General features: G+C 43.0%; 1 protein-coding gene across 6 annotated transcripts; it reads left to right on the forward strand.

Moving 5' to 3' along the window:
• Nucleotides 1-1600: 1600 nt before the first annotated feature.
• On the forward strand, nucleotides 1601-24610 carry sun1b (Sad1 and UNC84 domain containing 1b). 6 transcript variants are annotated; one of them, XM_072369785.1, is made up of 23 exons: nucleotides 4624-5007; nucleotides 6905-7002; nucleotides 13656-13844; nucleotides 14705-14961; nucleotides 15463-15699; nucleotides 15864-15998; nucleotides 16353-16481; nucleotides 17231-17314; nucleotides 18057-18167; nucleotides 18330-18449; nucleotides 18567-18660; nucleotides 19051-19109; nucleotides 19553-19737; nucleotides 19890-20165; nucleotides 20254-20346; nucleotides 20462-20550; nucleotides 20696-20840; nucleotides 20964-21278; nucleotides 21406-21490; nucleotides 22155-22270; nucleotides 22430-22597; nucleotides 22676-22768; nucleotides 22862-24610. In XM_072369785.1, exons 2-23 carry the CDS (start codon nucleotides 6920-6922, stop codon nucleotides 22988-22990), a joined length of 3192 nt encoding a protein of 1063 aa, XP_072225886.1. In that variant the 5' UTR covers nucleotides 4624-5007; nucleotides 6905-6919; the 3' UTR covers nucleotides 22991-24610. The 6 variants fall into 6 exon arrangements, with proteins under 6 accessions (XP_072225889.1, XP_072225886.1, XP_072225885.1 ...); XM_072369784.1 differs by having other exon boundaries at nucleotides 4624-4947; XM_072369786.1 differs by lacking the exon at nucleotides 4624-5007 and adding an exon at nucleotides 5257-5505.
• The last annotated feature ends 466 nt before the right edge of the window (nucleotides 24611-25076 follow it).

Below are 25076 nucleotides of genomic sequence, written 5' to 3' on the forward strand. Positions count from 1 at the left end.
GTAAGTTATTGATTAGACTATAACAAATACCATCCCTTGTAAATCCATTGATATTTCGTTCAGGTCTTACCAAACAAGTGTTTACAAGAGGATTTCATTTTCTCCTTCGGAACATGACGATGGTTGTAAGTCAGAAGTTTGTCACATAACTGTCCCCTGAGGAGCTTTTCTACAACTGTCTGTCTTCTCCCAGCTGGGACTTCCTTCATGGCTTTATCCATCTCTGACAGGCAAAACACATACAATGTTAACTGCTGTCTATGCTTAAAGAAAATATAAAGTCATAGGACAAACCTGTGGTACTTGGACATAAGACAGACGATTCCAACATACCTCTTGCTGCTGTTAAACAGCTCTCACAGTAGGAGTCTGATGAAAAGAAAACAGGCTATAGACTAGAGCTACAAGCCAACAGACACCAACACAATACAAATTCTATCGTGTCGAAGGAAAATACGTTATTGGAGTGTTCAGTTTACTTACAGCGATCTGTGTCTTCAGGCTTCACAGGAAGAAGATGGCATATACACATTACAAATATTACGATTTTCATGATTTTTGTTTGTAGACCAAACACTGAGCGAACACAGAAACAGAAGTCAACTGTGCACAGGCTCTGTCATCTTCCTATTCACATTGTGCGGTCATGTGATTTCAGGAACAATGGGATTGCATCACAGACATTTCAGTCGTAAAAAGAGTCCAGTTTTTCAGGTTTTGTCTATAGTGTGGGTAGTTCTTGGTATTTGAACGGGGGTTTCAAATCACTGTGGGGTTCAACACAGTCTGGCAGCCTAAAACAAATCACTGAAAACCACGCAGCCAACTGTAGACATATACTGTGTTTAATTCAAGCAGAAAATATAAGTTAACTGAAGTTAAGGGAAAAATGACAAAAGAGCCTATTCAATCAGTGCAAATGAAGAAGAATGATTTTTTCAGTGCAAAAATAGTCATATTTTATGTTATTTTCTTTAAATGATCTATCAACAATGCCAAACTTCATTAATTGACCATTTTAAATTTCTCCAGATAAAACAATTTGTAAGCAAAATGCTTTTATTTTGGAGAACAATCCTTTGAGCACAGTTAATGTCTCCCAGGACAAGTTCAATTTTCTTTAGATAAACTCTAAAAATCAATAACGTTCTATATGAAACCAGTCAAGAGCTAATTTTAATGTGCGTATCAAATCAGGTTGCACAAAACAAAACCTCTTAAATGAAAATAAGTTTCTATTTATTTTTTAAATCCTGTTTTTAATGTAGAAAATTTTTATTTAGTTGTAATAATATTTGTCCAGGATATTAGTATGTTACATTGTTTAGTTTGTTTTAGCTCACTCACCGGACTCATCAAGCAACTAACGGAACAACTTCACAAGTCTCTAATTTAGAGTGGAATTAAGGCGTTTTTTGGTTTTCCCCAAATCGCCACTGTGTGGCGTTGTTTTATATCAGGAGCATAGGGCAGTACAGGGAGTCGCCGCTTCATCGAGTCTGCGCTGATTCCATATAAGGTCATTTTTACCATAAAAGGACTAGTCGTGTGACGTACATTTCGCAACGGAAAGTATGATCATGTGCGGGAAAGGCGAACGTTAGACCAGTGTCCTCAACCGAGCAATGAAGGCTACAAGTGTTCGCTGAACAAAACCTTGCTGTGCTATCGGTCCTTACCCTCGGTACTCAGCAGACACAGTCTACATGTGAGTAGTTTAATTTCTGCATTGCTAATTGTGTCGGTTTAATTCATGCGTGGCGTCCTGAGCTGTCATGAGAGGCTCAGGCTAACTTACAGAAGCCTGTTTTTATTTCATATAACAGTGTCTTTATTGGTCTGTTCGTTGGTGTAGTATAATGTAGGAACACGTTGTATCTCGCTTGGCTTCTTGTGAGTTTTGAGAAACACCTCTGAATGTTAAGTAGGAACCCACAGAGAGAGACTCGTTGCGGGTTTTCTTTTTTTTTCTTTTTAATCCCCCCAACCAGTCCAGTAACAAGCTAAACTAATGATTTTCTTCCCATGATGCTGACTGTGTGCCGTTTTCCACTGCATTAACATTATTCTTCCTCCAGCCGTATGAAAAGTGTTTATTACCCTGTCTTTGACACACCATGTTTATGGTGGCATTTCTTCGGAAAGCCAGAGCGTCCACGTGAACCGTTGGGATTCACTCCAGGACACTTCCGCGTTTGTTTTAAAACCGCATCTTCAGGTGTCTAATTTTGTTTTTAATGTTCCGGAGATGCTTCCCAGACCCGTGGTTGTGCCATGATCGGTGACTGGCTTGAGGAAGAGCAGCCAGTGGAGGATTTATCTTAGCTGAGACAGGATTTGAACTGCCCTGCTGTTTACTCTTTGGCAGAGAGACTCATGCTGTATTTAAGGTCACTCTGAAATCTGGTCCAAAGTCCGCTTGTGGAGAAGTTTTAAAGATGGCTTTGGTGTCCAGCAGATGGCGCTGAACTCACGCCCAATTACACACTCACGAGTTGAGTGAAGGATACAGACTCAGTGCTCAGTTACACTTCATCCCCTTTTACTTAAGGAGGTTGAGTTGTTGTCCGTCAATCGGTGGTTGCTGGTTCAATCCTCAGCTTCCCCAGTCGATAAGTTGGAGAACCCTTTGACAAAGTCATGAATCTCACTCTGCACCAATGTGTCCATCAGCTGTAAGCTGCTGTGGATAAAAATGTCTGCTAAACTATTGTAATTATTGTGTTTCTTTTTGTAATTAGAGCTTTCCTACTTTTGTCAGCTGTGACTTGCGCATAGCCCCCTCCTCTGCCCTCCTCTGCCCTCCTCTCCTGCTCTTCCAGAGGAATTTGTGAAGCCTTACTGAGGGTCGTTGAACCGCGGGACCTGACTCGTGACTTTAGGTGATTTTGAATGATCTAACCCAGCTTGACCAGAAACACCTTTGTTTGGCAACCAGTTCCACTTGCAAAGGTGGAAATTGGAACTCTTTGCTTGTTCGGACAACAAAGTATTTGTTTGTCGCGGGCCAAATTAAGAGGTAATGAGGTTCTTAGCAGTGTGATTATTTTGATCTGGATTTGACTGTAAAGGAGATTGTTTGTTTGATTTTTGCAGTGTGATTGGACCGGGTTTATCGGCTGTCTTTGGAAATCATAAAGCACCACGTTATTATGTATTCAAATGGGTTTAAAATGTTCCACATATTTACATTACATGTTTCCATGATATTTTCCTCTCGGCATGCCAATATGATCTGCTGGGTTGTTTAAACCAGTTGGCTGTGATGTTAAATGCACTGGCAGGGAAAGTGTGCAACACTGAGGCAGTGTTCTTCTGGGAAAACCTGCACTTGTATTGACATGAAAGCTACTTTGACACTTGCCACCTACGTTATAATTCTTGCACAGCAGTCACGGGTCTTCACGTGGCAACAGCTCTCCTCCACAGTCACAGCCTTCCACGGCATGGCAGCAGAGAGCCCCACAAACACTGCTTACTAAGAGCCCAAATAACACGACAAAGAGTCTGAGGCGTTCTGACTCCTGGCCTCCTGACTCCCAATCTGATTGGCTCTGATAGCAGCTTTTGGAAGGAAGCCCAATCCACAGAGATTCCCGCCTCACATCTCTGTGGACTCATAGAATCTTTTGCCAACATCTCTGTAACTGACACGCCAGGATACGCTCAGATGTTCTTTAAACACTCCCTGACCTTACAGAGATAATTTGATGGCATGAGGAAGACCTGCTTTTTTATCTCATATTTTCTATCTTTACTTTCCCTGTGTGCTTCAGCAGGGGCATGTTTTGTGTTATTTGTGAGCATGACTGTGGTATCAAAGAAATTCAAAGCTGCAAAGACAGAACATCAAAGTCTGGTTTTCTGTCCTTAAAAGACCTCACTCTGAATTCCAAGTCATTTACAATAAAAGCTGCATTATCATGCACTACACTGACCCCTAAATGAAGCATCTTGTGCTACAGTGTGACTGCAACAAGTGAAAAAAGAGTAATAACACTGTAACAACTTGCTTCACGTTGCATGTGTGTAATAGTGTAACTTTTAAGAGGTTGAGAAGGTTTTAAAAGGTTTAACGTTAGCAACACAACAACGATGTTGGAACAGCAACTTTTCTTCTCACCTACGTCTAAAGAATAACTAGCAGCTTTGTGTTTAAGGATGTTTCCAATGCTGTAGTTTCAGAGATGAAACAGCAGTGTGTTCAGTCAGAGGTTTCTCCAGTTCCGCAGCATCAGGAGACCACACAGTGTCTACTTACGTTGAATGATAATATGTAGATATTTCTAAATGCTGCAAGATTCTAATCAAGATTCAAATTATCCTTTGGAGTTAATAAAATATTTTATTTAATTTACATCACGTGCAACGACTAAATTATAATTACTATTACATAATATAGCACTGACCTGCCAACATTTTTTTAAATATCTAGCTATTGATTTTTTGTTAGTAAGATGTTTTGCTAGTACTCATTCATTGACTCCCAGTTTAACTGGAGCCCCCCTCCGGGGTCCAACATGAACTTTAACCACAGCGTGAGTCCTGTGAGCGCGCGGGTCCGCGGCTTCCCTACAGTGGATGCAGCGCTGCCGTCCTCCAATAGATTTAAACCATGCCGACAATAGAGGGCCTGAGAGTGGGAGGATCAGCTCGGGAGAGATCCTTCTGGCTTTGTTACGCCTGGGAAGCCATTTTGGAAATCTGCTTGTTGTGCAGTCGCAGTGACAGTCAGTAGCTACCCGCAAACTTTACTGTCTTTCCATTTAAAAAGGAAAACAAAGGCGCCGGATCTGTGGCTCCTCTGATTGTTGCAACCGGGGATCCGCGCGGCGGAATGCTGGCAGAAGTTGGCGTATCTCGCCGGATTGTAATGCGTGGACCTTGTTCCTTATTTGGATTCCGATTTTAAAGGAATAATAACACTCATGGACGCAAACCACGCGGGCAAGTCGACCCTCTGCTATGAATAACACCCTGTAGTGGCTCCGGTGCTCAGCTTCGAGCGTGTGTTTGTATTTTATTTGGAGTTGTTTTGTCCTTGCTGCTCTCCTTTACCGACAACTGTTTTGACAGCGAACGCGATCTCAGGCCTGATTCAGTGGAATTTTAATAATCCAATGGATATCCCTCCATTAAATGTGTCACGTTTCAGTTTTGCGCAGGCTGGACGCGTTTTTATTGAGATGCGTCAAATGAACGTGTACTATAAGGATAAGGGGGGGATAGGGGGGAGAAAGGGGGAGGATAGGGGACGTTGCTCAAGCCTGAAGTCGGTGTGAGTGACGGCGCTGTCTAAATACATGTAGCTCTAAATTTAGCTGTGGGCAACATGAGAATGTAACGGGGCTTACGTGTTATTAGGCCGGACAGTCTGGAGTTGTGATGAAGGCAAATACGTTTTGTTTTTATTTGAACGGCGACCGACTGGAACTCAGTCTGAGGACTCAGCTGTTTCGTCGCAGGTGGTTTGCGTAAAGGAGGCAGCAAAGATAGACGTGTGATGTGAGTGAAACTGCAGGAGAGCCTTCTCGGCTTCAGCGATCTGTTATTGTTCAGCCTGTCTCTTCATGGACAAGCTCATAGTTTTAGTCATGCCATTGCCCTGCAGGAGGTTGATGTTTGAACTCGGTCCACATTCAGTGCTTGCACCATGATTCACTGCACCGGTTGACATGTGGACGAAGATAATCCTGGCCGAATTCAAGTCGTTCCCTTAGCTTTTGGGTATTTGTTTCCCTTTATCCTTCTTTTCGGCTTGGAGACTTGATTTCGGATTTGATTAAGATTATGTGTTGAGATTTGGTAGCAGGTTTGAGCAAAACCCATTCGCTTTGCTCTGTTTTTCATCTTGGTTTGAGCAGCTGAATAGAAGTTTGAGGTGTTTTTGTCCGTACTGCTTATTATCATTAATTTAAATGGGTGTAAAATATATATGTATATTAGAAACCAAAGCCTGAACTGCTACGCCTGCAACTGCATCCTCTACAATGCCCATAAACTTTAATCAACACCTCCTTTTAAAAGTTTTGGAATAAAAACAGTTTATTGCGAGATTTTCATAATTGAGTGCATTAGGTTTAATGAGGCTCACTGGGAGGTTGACAGCTGTGAGTGAAACGCAGTATTTGCGCAGCCTGTTTGCAGAAAGCAGGTTTCAGTCCAGCTCAACTCATACCAGCTGCTTCCCGCCTATTGCTTTAGAATCCGCCCCACCCCTCTGCCGTTTTACTGGGTTTCATAATACCAAGCTTACTCAAGCAGCCACTGTAGGGACGAGCTGTCCCTGTGGTTAGTCTGCTTAATACGAACAGAAAGAGGATCGCTATTCCCGCTGCCCTGTCTCTACCAGCCTTTCCTGTCAGCTGAGGCCCGTTTTCTGACCAGAAGAGAAGAGGCCCGTCATTCTTTGCGGCTTCACTGGTGGTCCGTAGCCTCTGTCAACACGGGCCAGCATGCAGGAAGAGGTTGGCCAACTCTCACCAACAGTAACATTGTTGTGTTCCAGAGGAAAAGGAATGTCCAGCAGCTCTCATTAGCTTCTGCCTGCCCTGGGCTCTCCAACAGGGTGATACGGCGTAGCACTTGGTGGTGGTGTGTTATGTTAGAGTGAGGGCTGCTTAGGAGTGGAATAACTGACTTGGGGAAGAAGCAGGGAATTTGTCAGTGCTGTGCAATTTTTTTTATTGGGTTCTCAATCTGTTATTAAAGTGCAGTTAAACGTGGCAGAACTTGAGCTCATTTACAGAACAATTTACCTGCAAGAGGCAGACTGAACAAATCAGTGCATGGATTTTTGTTGGTGTGTGTGTGTGTGTGTGTTGAAGTTTAACCTTAATATCCTCCTCCTAACATATCAGCTGTGACTAAAGGAGTCCTTTGCATTGCATCCTAATTCTTTCAGTCTAAGCAAAGAAGAATGACCATGGATTTTTCTCAGCTGCACACATACACGCCTCCACAGTGTGCTCCAGAGAACACCGGCTATACTTACTCTCTCAGGTGAGACCTCAGCGCTGCGCTGCGCTGCGCTGCGCTGCGCCGCTGCAGCATCAGACATTCAGGTCATGGCATTTCAGTGACATGTTGCATGTCATTTGCGACTCCGGGCAAAACATGGACAATTGACTTGAGCTCCTGTGTCAACATTTTAAACGATTTTAAGAGGTTTTTTTTTTTTAGTGTAGTTTCCACTTGCGCTTGTCTAATTTTTCTTTAAAATTGGCATGAGCTCAATCCTAATGCTAGTGTAATGGTGTAATGTAATAATGCGACATCACTGTAATATATTTAAACATTTCTGTGCTACCATACTATGCCTGAGGTCATTACATTAATTTCTGCTTGTGTGCTTGTTTTGTGCTTATAGACAGAGCTATTATGCATAATAAACCCAGCGTATTTTGTTTTATGGTTGAGCCTTTTTTTTTCTCTCATGTGATTTAGAGTCATGATTCTAAAGATTATTGGTTTTAGATTTAAAATGGAAAGTGCATGTTGTTTTTTAACTTTAGGAGTTTTCTTTAGAAAATTTTTTTTCTCTATAAATATCTTGTGGTTTTGATGAGTCAGCCTCACGATTCAGTTGGGCTGTGTGCTTGTATGCTCTGTGGGGAACTGGGAAACCTTGCACAGATTAGAAGGGAACTTTTCTCTTTTTTGGATTTAGTGTTGAATTTGCACTCAGTTTCTCAGACTCCAGTCTCTCCAATCACGCTTGACCTCCATGCATTCCTTTCATGAGTTACCTCTCATCACAATTTATGCTCTAGGTGTGGTCACAACCTCACCAGAAAGGTTTGTGCATGTGGAGGAATGTTGCTGTCTTCAGGGCTGTCACTGGTAAAGATGGCAATTATCGGACCAGAGAGAAGCATTTGGGTGTGTAGGCAGGGAAGTGAAATATCACCTTGTGCGACGTTCACTTTCTGTCTTTTGGGAAAGGAAGAGTGATTGCTTTCCTTTTAGGAGCAGATGCCTCCCCTTCTCTTAGGGGAAGGTATGAAGGTGTCTCGTAAAAGATCGAGCCTCGACAACGACCCCATTAGGTTTACTGCCATGTCTTGTAGAAAAGTGCAGACATCAGGTATACATGTGCAATGCTGTGTGTCCTTTCCCATCCAACCGAACAAAATAGGACGACAGTCTCTTTTAAGTGACTTTAGTTTTGCATTATTGGACAGTTGTAGCAGTGAGATCCTAGTTTTTATTAGTCTGCCGCTCTGACGTCATTGGAATCGGTGGGGTGCTGCTGCACTGTGGGAACTGGCCTTTTGTCTTTCTGTTGAGGCCTAGAATAGCCGGTGCGAGAATCTGGAGTTGATAACTATTCAATGTTGCAGGCCACCTTTACAGCACACCGGGGGCATGTTTTGAACAAGTCCTATGCGGTGTGCCTGTGGTCTGAGGTAAAGTAAGATGACTGTACAAAAGCTTGTTAGACACCTTCACTGGAATGTGCCAGGTAGACTGAGAGGCTGGGACAAGCTAATCGTGTTACTTTGATTGCAGTCAGTTGAGGAGCTATTAATGAACCTTGCTGTTACAACCGTAGCCCTGATCCCAGGATTAGACTTATAGTTTATGCTTTGTGACTAGCTAGCTGAGAGATTTGTGTGGGGGGGGTTTCACCTGTGTCTGCTGAAGCTGAGACGCTGATGAATCTGCTAAACTAATGAAGCTACAGCTTCTCTTCTTAGCTTAAATTCCAAAGGACAGCTCTGCAGTATTTCTTGCTACTTGTTGAAAGCGGCAGCTGAATGTGTTCAGATTGTTTCTGTGAGGCCGACGCTGAGTACAACAGAGCAGTGTGGAGACAGACGGAGTCAGGTGACAGAAACGGTTGGTCCATCTGTTGTCACAACTCAAAAGAGCAGCGACAAGTTCTGTGCCACTGAATAGCCCGAAAGGAAGAGGAAGCCCCCTCCCTTCATACAGAGAGAGAGCACTGCAGCATGGACCACCAGCATTGTGTTAATTCAGTTGATTCAAATTAAATGCAGCAAAGGAAATGAACAGATAAAAGGCTTTCATGAGTGAATTTGGACATTTCTACTCTTCTCTCACCTTAAGCGGTCTGGAGAGACTGCAAGCTGTTTCTGCCTCACTGCCTGCTTGTTGGTAGATAAAAGGCAGGGTGAATGATAAATATTCTGTATTTTGATCAATATTTGTCTTGTTGAAAATATTAAAGGTCACAGATCTACAGGTAGTGTAGCTTTGGACGTCAGACGTTTCCTTTTTCCCAGCGTGTGGATAATCTTTTCCTGGTCCCACAGTGGAACATTTGCAGAAGAGGGAGGGACTGAACACAGAAAAATCATTTTAAAAGAAATCCAATTTTTAATTGAATCGGAATAGTGTGTTAAGAAAATGAATAAGAATATAAAATGTATGGGAGCAGTGCCGCTGATAGTGACTGGCAGCTGCATGGCAGGCTGTTGCTCATCAGCCTATCAGTGGAAATTTAGTTTTGATATTCTTGTGGTTTAAAAAAAAAAAAATGTAGCTACACCAGCTCCAGAGAAACAGGCTTATTACACCCTGGTACCACAGAAAATGGGTGTGTGTGCTGAGCACTGACTCATGTGGAGCCTTCATATTTTATGATAGTGGAAGTGGGTCAGTGCGGTTGGTGCTGCTGGTTAGTGTTTTTATTCATTGATTTATGGATGAACCATGAAACTAAAAAACTGCCCGACTGATCAGGTCATCTTCCTTAAAGTATGTGAACAGTAAGAAAACTGCGATAAACAGATACATTTGCGGAAAAGTCAGGGCAAATATTTGCTATCTCTGTTAAATTGAATACAAAAATATAACACAATTGTGGGAGAGTGTTCATAACAGACATTTGATCATTTTAGAGTCATGCCTGTAAGTTCAGGGATGCAGCTGTTGTTCACCCTGCTGTCACAGTTATTTTCACATGTGCTCTGAGTGGGCTTCAGGACATGCACTACTGGCCAAGTGCCACTCAAATGACAGCATCTGGATTTTGGAGAGTTTGCCTTTGTTGTTTCTGTGTCACACATCTGTATCTGTGACTCGAAGCTGTTGTTGAGTTTAAAAGAGAACTCTAAACTGTCTCATGTCCAGCCTCACGACTGATCTTTCTTTCTGATGCCAGGGGGATGTTTAGTGTGATCTCCATAGCAACCACAACAACATGTAACGGCACACAGTGGTGCTTCAGCGTGGTGAGCGAAGGACGCCACAGATAGAAGAGTTGTCTGTGGGAGGGAGAGTGAGTCTGGCAGGAAGGAGCCTTATCACAGAGCCAACTCCTCCCCAACCAGAGTTGGTTGGATAGAAATTTGAAGACTTTCTACTTGGTCCAAATTCACTGTTCCCGGCCTCTGGTAAATATAGGCCTCACTTCAGGGGAGAAGACTTTCACCACTCAGTAACACAACAGGGAAACAGGAAGGAAGTCGGTGTTTGTGCTCTGATGTATTTTTATCACAGAAAAACGATTCAGTTTTTTCCAAACGCTGAATGTCAGAGAGCAAACTGACCATTTCCGCACACGCATCATTGGCCCATAGTGTTTGAGTGCTGCAGTCAAATGACAACATCTCACCTCTGAAACGCTTTGATGTTGGCACAGATTTGACCTATGAAGATTTTTGTGGACTCTGTAAAATTCCCATAGTATGTCACAAATGGAATTAAAAATCCAATTACTGACTCTTTGAAGCTATCTACATCTGCAAAGTTTTATTGCATGCAGATAATTCTTTTAAAATGCGAGGACATTATCTCTCTGAATGATGCCATGCAGCCTGCAACGGCTAAAAAAACTGTGGGAGTTTCTGCACAATCACAAAGTTTCATTTGGAATAAGATCCCCCTCGTGTCTATAGTTTTGCTTTAGAGGTGAAAGGCTTTCTGGCAAGCTTTTGATGAAGCTTTTAAAACCACACTTGTGATTTTGACACTGAGATTTACAACCCACATGGTTCCTATAATGTAAAAATATGCGTGTGCTTGTCTCACAAATGGTAGCCAGAGTTTGTGAGCGCAGTGTGTTACTAATTAGGCCCGATGCGACAGACTCACAACCCTGAGCTTCCTTGTAGGCCTTATCAACTCTCGTTTTTCTTTAGGATGCCATTTATAATCGACGACAAAGACTTATTGAGGGAGGGCTTACTTGAGTTTTGAGCAGTTTTAAAGCTTTGCGTAAGCAGAATATATTTCAGTGTGTCGGTGTGGCAGAAAAATGTTTGCATACACCATGTAAAGTAGGTTGTATATGGGTGCTGGCAGGTCCGTCCCCACAGGGCAACTCACCTAAAGCCGTGTAGAATGAGTTACTCTTTTGACGCCAATGGAATTTGCCTTCTGGGTTTCTTTAGATGCATCTCAAACAAATGGTGACAGACATGTTTTTCTCCAGCTGTAATGGAAGCTACTATGAACACTCCACTGCTGTGAAGAATTGGGCTTCTTGCTTTCTCGAGGGCACGTGATCTTTATGAGCTGGTAAAGAGACATTTTGGTGCTTTCACCACACTGGCAGCCACTGTCTCAGTGATTTAGACAAATTAATCTGAGGGCTCTCTGAAAGATCCAGTATTCATGCACACCTGAAAGTAATGTGACTTACTTCAGTGGGAGTTAGTTTAGGTAGCACGAGTTCTCCATGGACCGAATCAATTAGCTATATCTCCTCTATCATGTATTGTGATAGTGTCGCGACATGCATTATAAATCGATTACCACCAACAATCGGCAGCACACTGCATGGTCGTTACTTGAGCCACATATTATTAAGTCTTATTAAGTACTTGGAACACGAAAAGGAGTGAAATGCAATAAGAAAGTTTGGCTGTGCCCACAGATTATGGGAAGAAAACCAAAGCTTTGGTGTTATGTAAGGAGATATTCCAGGAAGCTGCGAGTCAGGATGGAAGTGACTTCTTTCTCGGTATTATACATTCGTCTCTTGATCTGTGTCTTCATCTCGTCTCTGAGAGGACTGTGTCCATTTCTATTTATAGCGCCGATGCGGGCCGTGGGAGCTGCCTGGGAGAGGATCCCCAGTCCTAGTGAAGAGAGATTTTAAACTGAGATTGTAACAGATTTAATCAGTTGAAAGTATGCAAGCTTTCATTTGATAAATCCAAGTGGAGGATTGCTTGATGTGCTGATGAAATGAAAACTGTCTTTTTCCCATGAATTGCCAGGTAGAGCAGAAGGTTGTATCAGTGTTTGTCTGTAGCTGCAGGCTACATAGTCAGACATGCTTGTTTCCTTTGTCACACACCCTGCCAAGCCCTCCAATAATGCTTTCACGCCTCAGAAAGTTGGCGACTTTTCCAAGGAATCCAGAGCCGTTGTGTCCTGCTATGAGTTTATTTACACAGTTGTGAATCTATTGGCACAGCTATTTTGGCTCAGGATGCTAATCATTTAGAAGTTTTCACAGCATACAGCATTTGACCTTTTTGGAATCATGTTAGAGTTTGAAAACAGATTAGCATTTTGTTTATATTAGCACCTCTTGCTAAATGCTTAGCAGTAGAGGGTACATTTTTTTAGACCAGCCCATGGGAAGAGGTACTGTTCTCGTCGTGGTTTAAGAGAGAAGCCAGTTGGTTCAGTAGGCAGCAGACAGACTCAGGATGAAAGCACATAATTGGCTCTCACTGGGAGAGTGTAATCCTCAGGTTTTAGAGTCAGAGGGAGGACGAGATGGCAACATGCACAATGGATATACTGTCAGTGCACAAGTGCATTAACATACTGCTCAGTTAGCTTGCTACAGTTTGTCCTGAGACCAATTACCATGTGTTATTCTTGGCCAATAGTGTACAAGACCACTAACAGGGGCTGTGTGCCTGTGCCATAATGTGAACAGCTGCTGTGTAAACAGTGAAGGTCCCTTTTCAAGTGTGTAACAGGAAGTGTACTCTCTGTTATCTGGTGACTGGCTCAGTTCAATCTCCCTGGTATTAGGAACAAATCCTAATACAGTACAATAGAAATCGATTTTTATGCCGCCTGTGATATTTTTATGTTTTTTTTCATGAACGCAAAAGTACCCAAAATACCAGCTTTGAGAAATTTGCAGATGTCGCCCTGTTAGTCATGTCTGAATGTTGGCCTTGACTGAGTGCCTACTCAGCCAAGTGGGTGTGGCCCTGTGAGTCACAATAAAGCATGGCAAGGAACACTCATGGTGTGTTTCCACCGTTGGTTTTAGACTGCAATCATTGGAGTTTTTTTTTCTTTTCCTGCTTTGGGATGTTTACTTGGTATAATTTTACCTTTAGAGACACGCTGTGCCTGTTCTTTTGTCATGTTTTCTCTCTGGCACTCCTGAATGAGTCATTTCCTGGCAAGAGCTCTGCCCATTGCAGGAAACAACTGTGTCACAGCTCTATCAAAGAGCTCTGTTTGTGTCCATCCAAGATAGAGATGCATCTCTGAAGAGGCACAAACACCAGCTCCAGTGCGGCTCGAATATTGCTTTTAGTATTGATTTGAAGCTTAATTCAAGGCACGTTGGTTTCTAAATGGTTTTCATTGCAGCAGATATGAGAAAAGCATTCTCTCTGAAGTGTCATAAAGTGCCCTGTGTCATTGTCCTTTCTTTCTAAAGTTTCTAAATTCCCCACTCTCTCTGTTCTTCTTTCCTTTTAACTCAGTTCCAGCTACTCCACTGCTGCATTAGAGTTTGAGAAGGAGCACCAGATTGCTCCGGTGTACGAGTCGCCCAGGATGTCACGACGGAGCCTGCGTCTTCAGAGTGGTGCCGATCAATACAGCAGCGAGAGCCTGGCTGACTTCTCCCAGAACCACAGCAGCAGCTACGCCAGCACCAGAAGAGAGACGCGGTAAGTCCGGCTGTGAATACTTTGACTCTAACCAGTTGGCTTGTCAGAGACTCGGGATGCTTCAGTTTTTATCCCTTCATGACTGTCGGATTATGTCGACCTGTAGGCCTTAACAAAATCTACAACTTGGGTATTTGGGAATTGTCTACTTGTGAGATATTTCTAGTGGCTGCATCAGTGTCAACAGGTTTATCCAGGAGGTAAGAAGAGGAACACAGTTAATAAGTTTAAACAGAGGTAGAAGCACAAAGCTTTCCTCTTGTGTTTGTTTTTTATTTTTTTTTATCCATTTTTAATGGAAAACTACTACTGGCCTGAATACATCCATTAATAACTGTAGAATCATGAAGATGAGTGTGTAGGAGAGCTCAGCCTTCTTCCACTCAACATGATATTCATGTAGTACTTGAGATAAAATGCTGTTTTGGGTGGCATTTAGATCTGTTTTTGTGGCTTTTATAGACCATGCTGACAATCGGCCGCTGGAAACATCTGGAACTGTCTGTCTCTCCCGTGTTTTTGCTGCTTAATGCACCATCGAATCGAGATGTTGGAAATGTTTTCATATTAAAAAAGCTAACCGTTTTTGGAGTTTTTTTTTAATCAAATCTTTGCATTGTTTGGGTGTGATATTCATGCAGAGTACAACTAGTGATAATCCTCCTCATATGTGCTGAATATTATTGGACACAAAGCCAGCTAGAGTCGCCATGTATCTCGAGTTGGATAGATGTACAGTAGCTGTAACTACTCCTCTGGTGTAGTAAGACATGTTTAGCCATGTCCCAGAACACATCTCTGTCATACTCGTGTGCGTGCAGCAAACCTTGAAGCTCCGTGTGGTATCTTTATTGTCCCAGGACGGTACGCAGCAGAAAGCAGCAGTCCACTTCCAGCTCTCTGTCTTTATCCCTGAGTCAAGTCGCCACGCCAAGGAAAACCCTGTCCTTCTCAGCAGTCAACACCCCAACTGACAACAGCAGCAAAATTCAGGAAAGCAACACAGCGTCTGATGTCTCTCAGCTCACTTCCACTCACGACAAGTCCCACCTGAGACAGCGCACCACCACCACTACCACCACCACCACCAGCAGCACTGCTGTGGATGGACACTGGGGTCGGTTGAAAAACAGAGATTTTTATTAGATTTTTTTCTATATTGAGTCTCCATAGCAAAGCTAGTTAAACATACTCTGACTTTCTTTATGTTATTCATTTTCGTTGATGCCATATTTGTAATTCAGTCTCAAATCCTGCTCATCTGCTGGTTTTTGATAACTGGGAAGAATCATTACTCAAGAGTGGAATCTATTTGAAGATTAAATGAAGCTACTGATTTGCAGAAGAACATGAGGCATTGCTCTGGTAAAATACTGTTCAGCCGAATTAAACATATTTGATTAAACACAAACGAAACACAAAGGAAATGATACAGTTGTGAACTAAATTCTCCACTGTAAATGTTTACTGTGTTGCTGCAGTGGCGTATTCCTTCCAAGCAAAGCAACAGCACACACATTTATTAATGTTGTTCCATTAAAAATTCAAAAGTTTAACCATTTCCTCTTGAGTTTGTAAATGAGTAACTTTAATATGTGCGCATGCTGTCCTCTCTCAGGGCACAGCCACAGCTCATCGAGTCTAAACGGCGATGCCAGCACGTCAAAGTCCCACAGCTCGCTCGCTAATGGCTACATCTGCCAAGACTGCTCTTTACACCCCCAGACGACGGACTCCTATATCACTCGGTCGTCATCATCTCAAGCTGCAGAATTCTCCACCGACGCCCTCTCTTCCTCATCTTCACCTTTCACCAGTATATACACCAGAGACAGGAGTCGGAAGAACAGAACCGGTGAGAAACTCGAGTTGGCCTGAAATACAGTTGTTGTTTGTTTTTTCTTCTTCTTCTCACATTTCCCCAACCAAATGGTCAACTTTTTCAGCCGGAAGGTTGAGGATGAGTTTGACCCAAGTTGTGTTAACAAGAAGGTAATTGTTAGTGGTGTGTCTTTCCAGGTGTCCTGATGTCAGTATCTAACACGTGTGTGCGCTACAGCAAACAAGCCCTGGCCCCCATAGTGTCCTTAGTCACTCTTCTCTTCAGCAGTGTGGTCTGGTTGGGTTCAAGGGCCAAGAGCCCAACAGGAAAAGGTACACAATGACAGTCTTTGTTAATCTTTTAGCCTTTTATTGCCTCTTCTCAACTTCTGATTTTATAGTGACTCACTTCAGAGGGAGACTCTTATTGAGGGGTGAGCCCTCAGAGATTAGTGCTACAAATTTGAACCTTTTTTTTTTTTGTTTGTTTGTTTTTGTTTAGCCATTTTTCCTGTTATCTGACTTTCGATAGCTTCACATTTTTCCTCTCTCAAGAGTTGTTTGTGGATTTTCTCCGTCACGGACTGCACTTCCTCATCCTGTTATCATCCGTAGCCTTTTGCCTCTAGCCATGAAACCAGTTTATATTTGAACTAACTGTGAGTTTATGGACCAATGTGTCACCAGGTGTCTTTGCATCCTTTTCTGATTCGATGAGACAAGTGGCGTCCTCCAGTCTGTCCAAACTATGGTTGTTTAAGCAGACTACTCTTCACAAGATGATGGGCAACAGGGCTAATTGCTATGAAGGACAAGGTACCTACTGTTAGTACAGGGGGAAAGGTTAAAGGTCACAGACACCGACACGTCTGCGGCCTCTATTCCAATAACTAATCTTCTCTCTTGTTTGAGCTCTTACTGTTTTCTTAATTGAGAAAAAAAGCTTTATATTGGGATTAAGATGCAGACTTCCTTTTTTTTTTTTTTAAATGGGAGTGCCTCTGAGGAATCTTTTCATTTGTCTCTGACTCCACCCAGCTATGACTTTCACTGCTTTTCTTTTCTCTTTCGGAAGGAGGAAGCATACTAGAAACCAGATTAAGAACCAAAACTACTGTAACATCAGTTGATATCTTTCATAAGGTTATGGGAGGTTATGTGTACTTAAATGACTGTTCAAGCAGAACAAACAAGACTCCTCGACTCCCACCTCTTGATTACTCTGCAGTTTCCAGCTCCTCAAATGTGCACTCAGTAGATTAAATGTTTCAGTCGCACCAATAATTTGACACAGTGCTTCCAGCTGATTCTTTCCGCAGCCGCTGAGGTTTCACTACATCTTTTTTTATTCTTGGGTCCAGCAGGTGCCATTGTGTGTTCTCTTCACTGTTCTCATGCATCTCTATTCTCATTCTCTTCACGAGGCTTGGATTTCCTCTGCCATCGCACTGATAGCATGTGGATTTTCTCAAACTCATCCTATGCCTTCCTTTTCTCATCATCCACCTCCATGTTTTCATGCGTCGTGTCTTGTTATGTAAATGAATCTGTTTTATATGTTGCAGCTCACTCAAGTTTCTGTGGAAGCATGAATGTGAAGGATCTGGTGACTGAAGATACATCACATCTTAAGCTTAATGGTTCCCTTTGTAAGCGCACACACACACACACACACAACATGCTTTCTCATGAGTAGCTGTGAATGACAAAGTCAATGATATGCATGACCTGAGTCAGAATCAGTGGGCAGAGGTTGTGTGAACTGCTTGAACTAGTCAGCAGCCTGTTGACCAGCAGATGCTTCTTTTAGCTTAAGCTGTACCCCAAATCTAGTTCAGGCTTCTAGTTCAACACTAAAACTAACCGTGCTTCATTAGATAATAAGCACTATCAGACTTTAAAAACAGCCACTGGACTTTCACAGTGAAAATGGAATCCACATCGGAGGTGTAACGGAAGTGATGCGCGCTCAAGTGCCTTCTCAATGATACATTTGGAATAAAAGCAAATATGACGCAAGTAGAAGTCAGTGTGGCTCTTGAAGTAATGAGCTTTTTTGGATTTTAAGTCGACTTTTCAGACTAACTAGTGCCACGTTTAAATGAGCCGTTTGATAAAGAGAAAAGTAGCAAAATGCAACAGGGTGAGGTTGTTTTTTTCCATCAAGCTTTGCATGGCGTGTAATTACAGAACTTGCACTATGCATGCTAGTGACCTGTATTTGTTCCCCTATACACATGATCACTTTGTTGATTTTAGCTTTGTTTGGTTTAATAATTTGCAGCATTAATTTTATAACTTTTTTGTTATTGCAATATATGTAATTTCACTCACTCATCCTTTTTATTTTGCACTCTGCTTGCCGGCCTTCCATCATTTTGGCACACACAGGTGATGACTGTAAAGGGAAGCAGTACTCTGAGACACACACCGTCCTCCTCACACAGTCCTCCAGGTCACAGCGCCTGGTGGGGGCACTGTGCGGCGTCCTAGCTTATGCAGGTTAACCAACACTCCGTGACTCTTAATGCCGATTACACTTTGAAAATGCACCTTTGCTTTCATGTTTACCTCTGTGTACATTTGTGACTCAACCAACATGAATATATAACTCTTAAAAAGAAAAGAAATGTGATTTTCCTTCTCTTTCACTTTGCGTTTCAGGTTACTGCCTCCTGCAGCCAGGTTACGGTGTGGTCAGAGTGGGAAAAGCTTTGGGCTCTGGGGTTAGTACAGGAGCACAGAGGCTGCTCTCATTCTTCTGGATGCTCCTGTCGGCTCCAGGTGGGTGCCACTGTTTTTTCTCATGCTTTTCGAAATATGCACCCCCTCGGCAGTACTTCCTTGGTCTGATTGTTCACTCGTTCTCTGTGTGTGTGTGTTTTTCCTCTGTTGGCCCAGTGAAAGCAGGCAAGGCGCTGCTTTGGTTTCTTGCTAGAGGATGGTACCATCTGGTGTCTCTCATGTCGCTCCTCAACGTCTTCTTTCTGACACAGTAAGAGTCTAGGTCTAGTAGATATGTGAATAACGATAAATCATATCAGCTGTAACAATGTAAAGATGGAGCTTTGCAGTGAGTTTCAACTCATTGTTCCGCTGTCCAGGTTCACTTGTTCTAGTTCTTCCTCATCACTCTTATAACATTGTTTTTAACGTCTACTTCTTCACCATTTTGGAAAATGAGGCTGTTGAATAGCTTCCTTCATGAGGTGGGAGAGACTGCACAGTGCAATCATTTGGCAGCCACAAACATGTCTGAGAATGCATAGCTTAATATCTTTTGCTATTTTTTCATTTTGTTAAACAGTTTTTGGTTCATGGAGTTCTTTGACTTTTTGAAGCAACGCGTACTTTGATCATACCAGTGTGTGTTTCTGTGTTTCAGATGCCTTCCCAAACTCTGGAGGCTCCTGTTGCTCCTTTTGCCCTTTTTACTGCTCCTCGGTGAGTTTGTGAGAATTCCCATCACAGATGTAACCCATCTAATGTCGTGAGCACTCATGATATGGCAGCAATGTTTTAACCAGCACACATCCCCAGAGTCTGCTGCAAATGCAGTCGCAGATTCAGGTCAGCCTCTTAAGGGCTTCACTGTAGTTCAGACCTGCTCATAGTCCTGCTTTAGTGGTGGAAAAGAAAATAAGTTGTGTGTTTATTCTATATGAAGACTCGTGAAGGGAAATATTTTAAATCCAAAACATGTTTTAGCTGCTACATCTTGACATTGAAAGTAATTTTGTCTACCTCAGTCATTGCTCACAGTGTAGACTATTTTGTATCTATGGTTGTCAATGAATCTGAAATGTGTTGTTTAAGTTTTTGAGTTATTTATGAGTGAACTGCCAGCGCTTGATTTAGGTTAACCTCAGTGTGTCATTTGTGTGCAGCTTTATGGCTGTGGGGTCCGTCCACTACTACCCTGCTCGCCTACCTCCCAGCCATAAACCTAACTGAGTGGCGTCCTGCATCTCCCTTCACCTTTTTGTCTAACTTGGTGGCTGTTCCAGCCTCTGTCCCCGCACCAGAGGCTCCAGTGGAGCCGACTCCAGCCGTCCAAGTCTCCCAGGAAACGGTTAGTAGCACTGAAGCATTGATAGCGCATTGAGTGTTGTTTCAAAGAAAAAAACTAAATGTTTATCCTTAAGTTCAAACATGGCTGGGATCAGAGCTATGCTTTAGATTTGAACATTTTATCCATATCAATTTCACTTTTCCCCTCCTCAGCCGATCCTTCCCCCTGTGGCAGTCTCTAGTGTGGACTTGGAGCGTCTGGAACGTGTCGAGCACCAGCTAGCTCTGCTATGGGAGCGAGTCCAGCAGGGTGACCAGAAGCAGGACCAGCGTCACGGGGACATTTTGGGTCTCTACAGCACCCTGAGGGAGCAGCTCCACAGTCAGACTGACAGGGAGAGCCTGGGAGTGTGGGTGTCCTCCCTGCTGGAGCAGCGACTCGGGGTGCTGCGAGGAGAGCTGGAACAAGAGAGCATACGCAGCGCACAGGTAGGTGGATGTGGACAAACGCAGGCTCCTGACTGTGCTGACTAAGAGGGACATTTTACCAAGGAAATGGAATTTCCTTTTTTTGCAGAGTACAGAAGAACAGAAACAGCAACAAGAGAGTCAGGCAACACGTCTGGCTGATTTAGAACTGCTGCTCAGTGCTTTGGCAGCAAAAACTGAGGTGTGTATGACAGGTTCAGTGCATTTCCACTGAGAAAACATGCAAATGTACGAGTGTGACAAACTGTATTCAGTCTATCAGATCTTTCAATCAGCCTTCTTTGTGTGTGTTATAGAAGGTGCAACAGAAGCAGCAGCAGCATGAGCATGAAAAGGAGGAAAGGGAGAAAGAGGTCACGTCAGCAGCAGACACGGCTCCTGTCAGGTACAGAAGCCAAGAGAAATATGTGAACCTTCAGCTCTACAAATGAACTGATTTATCTTAACTTTGTTTAATGAGCTACCTGCGTTCTGTGGGACTGTTCTTCAGCGCTATGGCAGCTCACGTGTAGTTTCTGTCACTCTGTCAGTGTGGGTGTGAACCAGGAGGACCACTATGCTTTGATAGCAGAGGTGCAGAGGCTAGAGGCAGAGCTGAGTAGAATCAGCCAGGACCTGCAGGGAGTTGTTGGATGCAAGGGCAAGTGTGAGCAGTTGGGCACGCTGCAGGAAACTGTAAGTAACAAGCTTTTTGTCTGCTATCACTGTGATGCTTATTCAAAAATTAGAAAAGATTCTCTTGACATCAAGTGTCTGTAGCATGTTTAATCCATTATATTTCCATCTTTTCCCTCTCAGATATCAGTACAGGTGTCCACGCAGTTGCGGAAAGAGTTGCAGGCTCTGTTCTTCGGCAGTGGCGGGTCAGAAGAGCAACAGGGTGAGGTGCCTGAGTCTCTGATCCAATGGCTCTCCCAGCGCTATGTGAGCACGCCTGACCTGCAGGCGGCTCTGGCCTCACTGGAGCTGAGCATCCTGAAAAATATATCGCTGCAACTGGAGCTCAGCCGGGCCCAGACACTGGGTGAAGCCGAGTCCCAAGCACAGAGTATTGCTCAGACGATAGCTGGGACTGTCCAGCACACTTCTGCTGCTGAGGGACTGACAGAAGAGGTAATGAATTCACTTCATACTGTCAATATTATAATTATGGGGGGTTTCCATGTTGAGCACTTTTATGATATAAAATGACATATTTGACATATTTTGGAGCACTAAACTGAATTTTTCTGCCACCCAGCAAGTGAAGTTGATTGTCCAGAATGCTCTGAAGCTGTACTCCCAGGATCGAACAGGCCAAGTGGACTACGCCCTGGAGTCTGGAGGTAAGAAGGAAGCCTGTCCATCCTGAGCCTTTATGCAGGTCAGTAGTTAACCCAATAGTGGTTTAAAGAGATTAGCAGGTTAGCTGTTCCATAACTCCGTAACGTATACGTTACGCAATAACGGTAATAAGGTATTAGCAGGCTCGAGGACACCAAGGTATTTACTTTAAAAGTTCTCCCGTCATTGTCAAGTGTGTGGCTGCTGTCTGTGGACTGTTATCTGATGTTGGCTTTAAAGCACAGATGTGTATAAGAATCTTCTGGTTGTTATATTGTCAACGAGCTCATCATCTGATAGTTATGCTACAGTTTCAGTCAGATTTCTTTGGCTCCCCCCATATCTTCTGTCTATAGTAGCCATCAACAAAAGCAGCCAAAAATAGTCTTGTGGTGTTAAGATAATATGATAGAAACGGTACTGCGGGGATTAGAGGGATTAGGGTTCATATCTTCACGCATCGCCATTGTTAGTGTATTGTTCTGATTAATTCCTGTGAACCAAGGTTATGATTTATCGCATAATTAGTTAAACCAGTAATATCCTAATGTAGAAGTATCTCATAGTCGGTGTCGCCAGATGACTGTTGAGGAACTGGAAGAGTTGTGTAGAAATGGTTGTCATATAAATAAATGATGTGTTTCGTTGCCCTGTTTGTGTGTTCAGGTGGCAGCATCCTCAGCACCCGCTGCTCTGAAACGTACGAGACCAAGACAGCCCTCATGAGTCTGTTTGGTCTGCCACTCTGGTACTTCTCCCAGTCGCCTCGTGTTGTCATCCAGGTGAGTTTCACCATTGGCTACATAGAGGAAAGAATTTTTTATCTAAAATCACAAGATAGTAGGGAGAGCTACTGCTAATGTGGCTCTCATTCAGTACTGTGAGTCTTGAAATCTTTGCTTCTGCTCCAAAAATGATCTCCTTCACTTCTCCTCCAACAGCCTGATGTGTATCCCGGTAACTGCTGGGCATTTAAAGGCTCTCAGGGATATCTGGTGATCAGGCTGTCCCTGAGAATCCTGCCCACATCCTTCTGTGTGGAGCACATCCCCAAGGCCCTGTCCCCGACTGGAAACATCACCAGTGCCCCACAAAACTTCACCGTCTTTGTAAGAAATCCCAACATAAAACATATGACAAAGTTGTTGAAATTCAAGCCCCGGTGTGTAACGGCTTGTTTTGTTTAGGGTCTAGATGATGAATACCAAGAAGAAGGAAAGCTGCTGGGGCGCTACACATATGAGGAAGATGGGGAGTCACTGCAAATCTTCCCTGTTCAGGTAACTTTAGAGGCACTTTCTAACCCCATTAGAGCTAGAGGTCACGTAAGTGTCTGCCAGCATTTGTTGAATATTTCCCGTCTTATCTTTCAGGAGAAGAACGACAAGGCCTTCCAAATCATCGAGGTGCGGGTGCTGTCTAATTGGGGTCACCCAGAATACACCTGTCTATACCGCTTGAGAGTCCACGGAGAGCCGCGCCCCCCAGTCAACCAACCGTGATCGTACATGCTAATAAACAACACTGCGCCCTATCTGTACATAGCTGTCACCAGCTTCTTTTAAATGGAGGGGACTCTGCCGTGCGGACGTTTTTGGATGAAAACTGCGAGGACACAGAAGTTACGGACTGTTGGAGCAATGTGCCGAGACTGAATCATGAACGCGCGTTCGGATATTATTGAAAGGATTTCTGGAAGTTTGTGGCTGGACTGTTGAGGAATGCAGAGAGAAATGGAACCACAGAAGAAGCTAAAAGTCCCGGTCCCCCTTTTCATTGCACTGAATCAGCTCGTGAGGGCGCCAGGCACCTCTGAGCGGACAAATCCATCCCCCCTTTAGGCAACTTTCACTTCTACAGGGGGGTGGACACTTGAAATGGGGCTTACACCTACAAACTCATCTCCACCTTTTTCTCACACACTGTATCTCAGTCTGATTTATTTTTGTTCTTTTTAAAACTTTTTTTTCATTAGAATCCACAACTTTTTAGGATCCAAGACCACTGCACCTTTGCCTCCCTTTGCTGCTGTCAGGTCTGCAGTGACTGCAGCTGAACTGTTTTGGCACTAACCACAGACATGTCAGGTTCACTACATTCTGGGCTTGACCTCATGCTTCATACGGCCATAAGTAAAACTTTTCTTTCCTTTAAGAACTGAACATGCTGCCTATGGACAAGCTCTGAATGTTTGATCAAGTGGAGGCTTTTCACGCAAGTTTCCTTTAATCTCACTGCAACACTTACAAAACCACTGACGTGAGCTCTTTGTGACTCCCAACATTAGGAGGCTCCTCACTACGCAAGTTAGATGAAGTTAGTGTCCGATTATGACTGGACTCGAGGAATAATGCTAGCATGTGACTACTTGTGAACAATACTCCAAACTCTTCACACACAGCTTATATGTAAAAGATCCATGTGTTCTCCCTGAACATTTGAGTCCCGTGCCTGGATCTCAGATCACTAACCAATGTTTCAAGGCTGAAAACTGTAACTTCTCTAGTAGACAAGAGTGTGCTTTTGTCTGTTTTTCTCCCTTTAGCTCAGTTAAACGTCCTCATGACATCGGCTCACTACTCTGAAACCCTGAAGGAATGTAACCTGTATATTTCATTGTTGATAGTTGGTCCTTTATGATATCTACTTTTATCAGTGTTGCTTTATAAAAAAGAAAAAGGAAAAAAAAATCTGTCATTATTATTATTATTATTGTTGTATTACTATTGTTTCTGTTTCTGCTCATCGTGTTTTGCTTTCTTTTTGTTTTGCTTTGGGGGTTGTCGATATGAGACGATGCACTGCAATGACTTGTTACATTTGTGGCACGGGTCTTCATGATTTGTTCGGAAATTGGGTGTGTTATAAGCAAGCAAACTGGGTAAGTCTAAAATATTACTTGTAAAAAGGTTTTGTTCACAAGTCTTATTTATTAACAAGACAATTATTGGCTGCGAGGTCTGAGTAACTGCAATGTATATTTTGTTAAAAACTGTTCAGTGCATTTTGGAATATTGGGACTTTTTTTTTTTTTTTAAGATAAATGGCTATTTTTGTTTAGTCATGAGATGACTAACTGCTTTGGAATATATTCCAATAAAGACTATAATTTTGAAAAAAAAATATGTATACTACTATGAACCGTCCATTGATTTGATTTTAGATTTATGGAAATAATACCACAACCACTGAAATAGGCATACGTCTACAAAATAACTTTAAAAGTGAAAAAAAAATAAATAACACGAAGCCAAAATATGATATCGGAAAGAAAAATACAGTGCAGTTAAACAAATTACTGCGAACGTCCAAAATTCCGGATATAAGGCTATCTGCTGCCCTCCAGTGGCGACTTTAGGGAGTAGGCGTGACTGGTGTGTGAGCAGTTTTAGGCTCCTAATAGCGATAGTAGTAATTTGAGTTAAATTAGCCACTTAAGTTTTTTAAAAAAAAGGATGCGCGTTTTACTGGGAGTGAAATGAAAATGTCCCAACAGCTTTTACGGAGCTCTGTCAGGTCTCAACCATTGGACGGCCGCTGTGTGCCAAATGGCTGAGCGGCAGATAAGCTGTGCCTGTGTCGGGAATA

This window comes from Leuresthes tenuis, unplaced genomic scaffold (genome assembly GCF_036924035.1).
Source record: "Leuresthes tenuis unplaced genomic scaffold, fLeuTen1.0.hap1 SCAF_17, whole genome shotgun sequence".
NCBI classification, from domain to species: Eukaryota; Metazoa; Chordata; class Actinopteri; order Atheriniformes; family Atherinopsidae; genus Leuresthes; species Leuresthes tenuis.

Excerpts from the sequence above, each read along its gene's own strand:
- sun1b (XM_072369783.1), top strand. Across the intron at positions 14,962-15,462 it reads TGCTGTGGATGGACACTGGG|GGCACAGCCACAGCTCATCG; the intron begins GTCGGTTGAAAA and ends GTCCTCTCTCAG. Across the intron at positions 20,551-20,695 it reads GCAGACACGGCTCCTGTCAG|TGTGGGTGTGAACCAGGAGG; the intron begins GTACAGAAGCCA and ends TCACTCTGTCAG.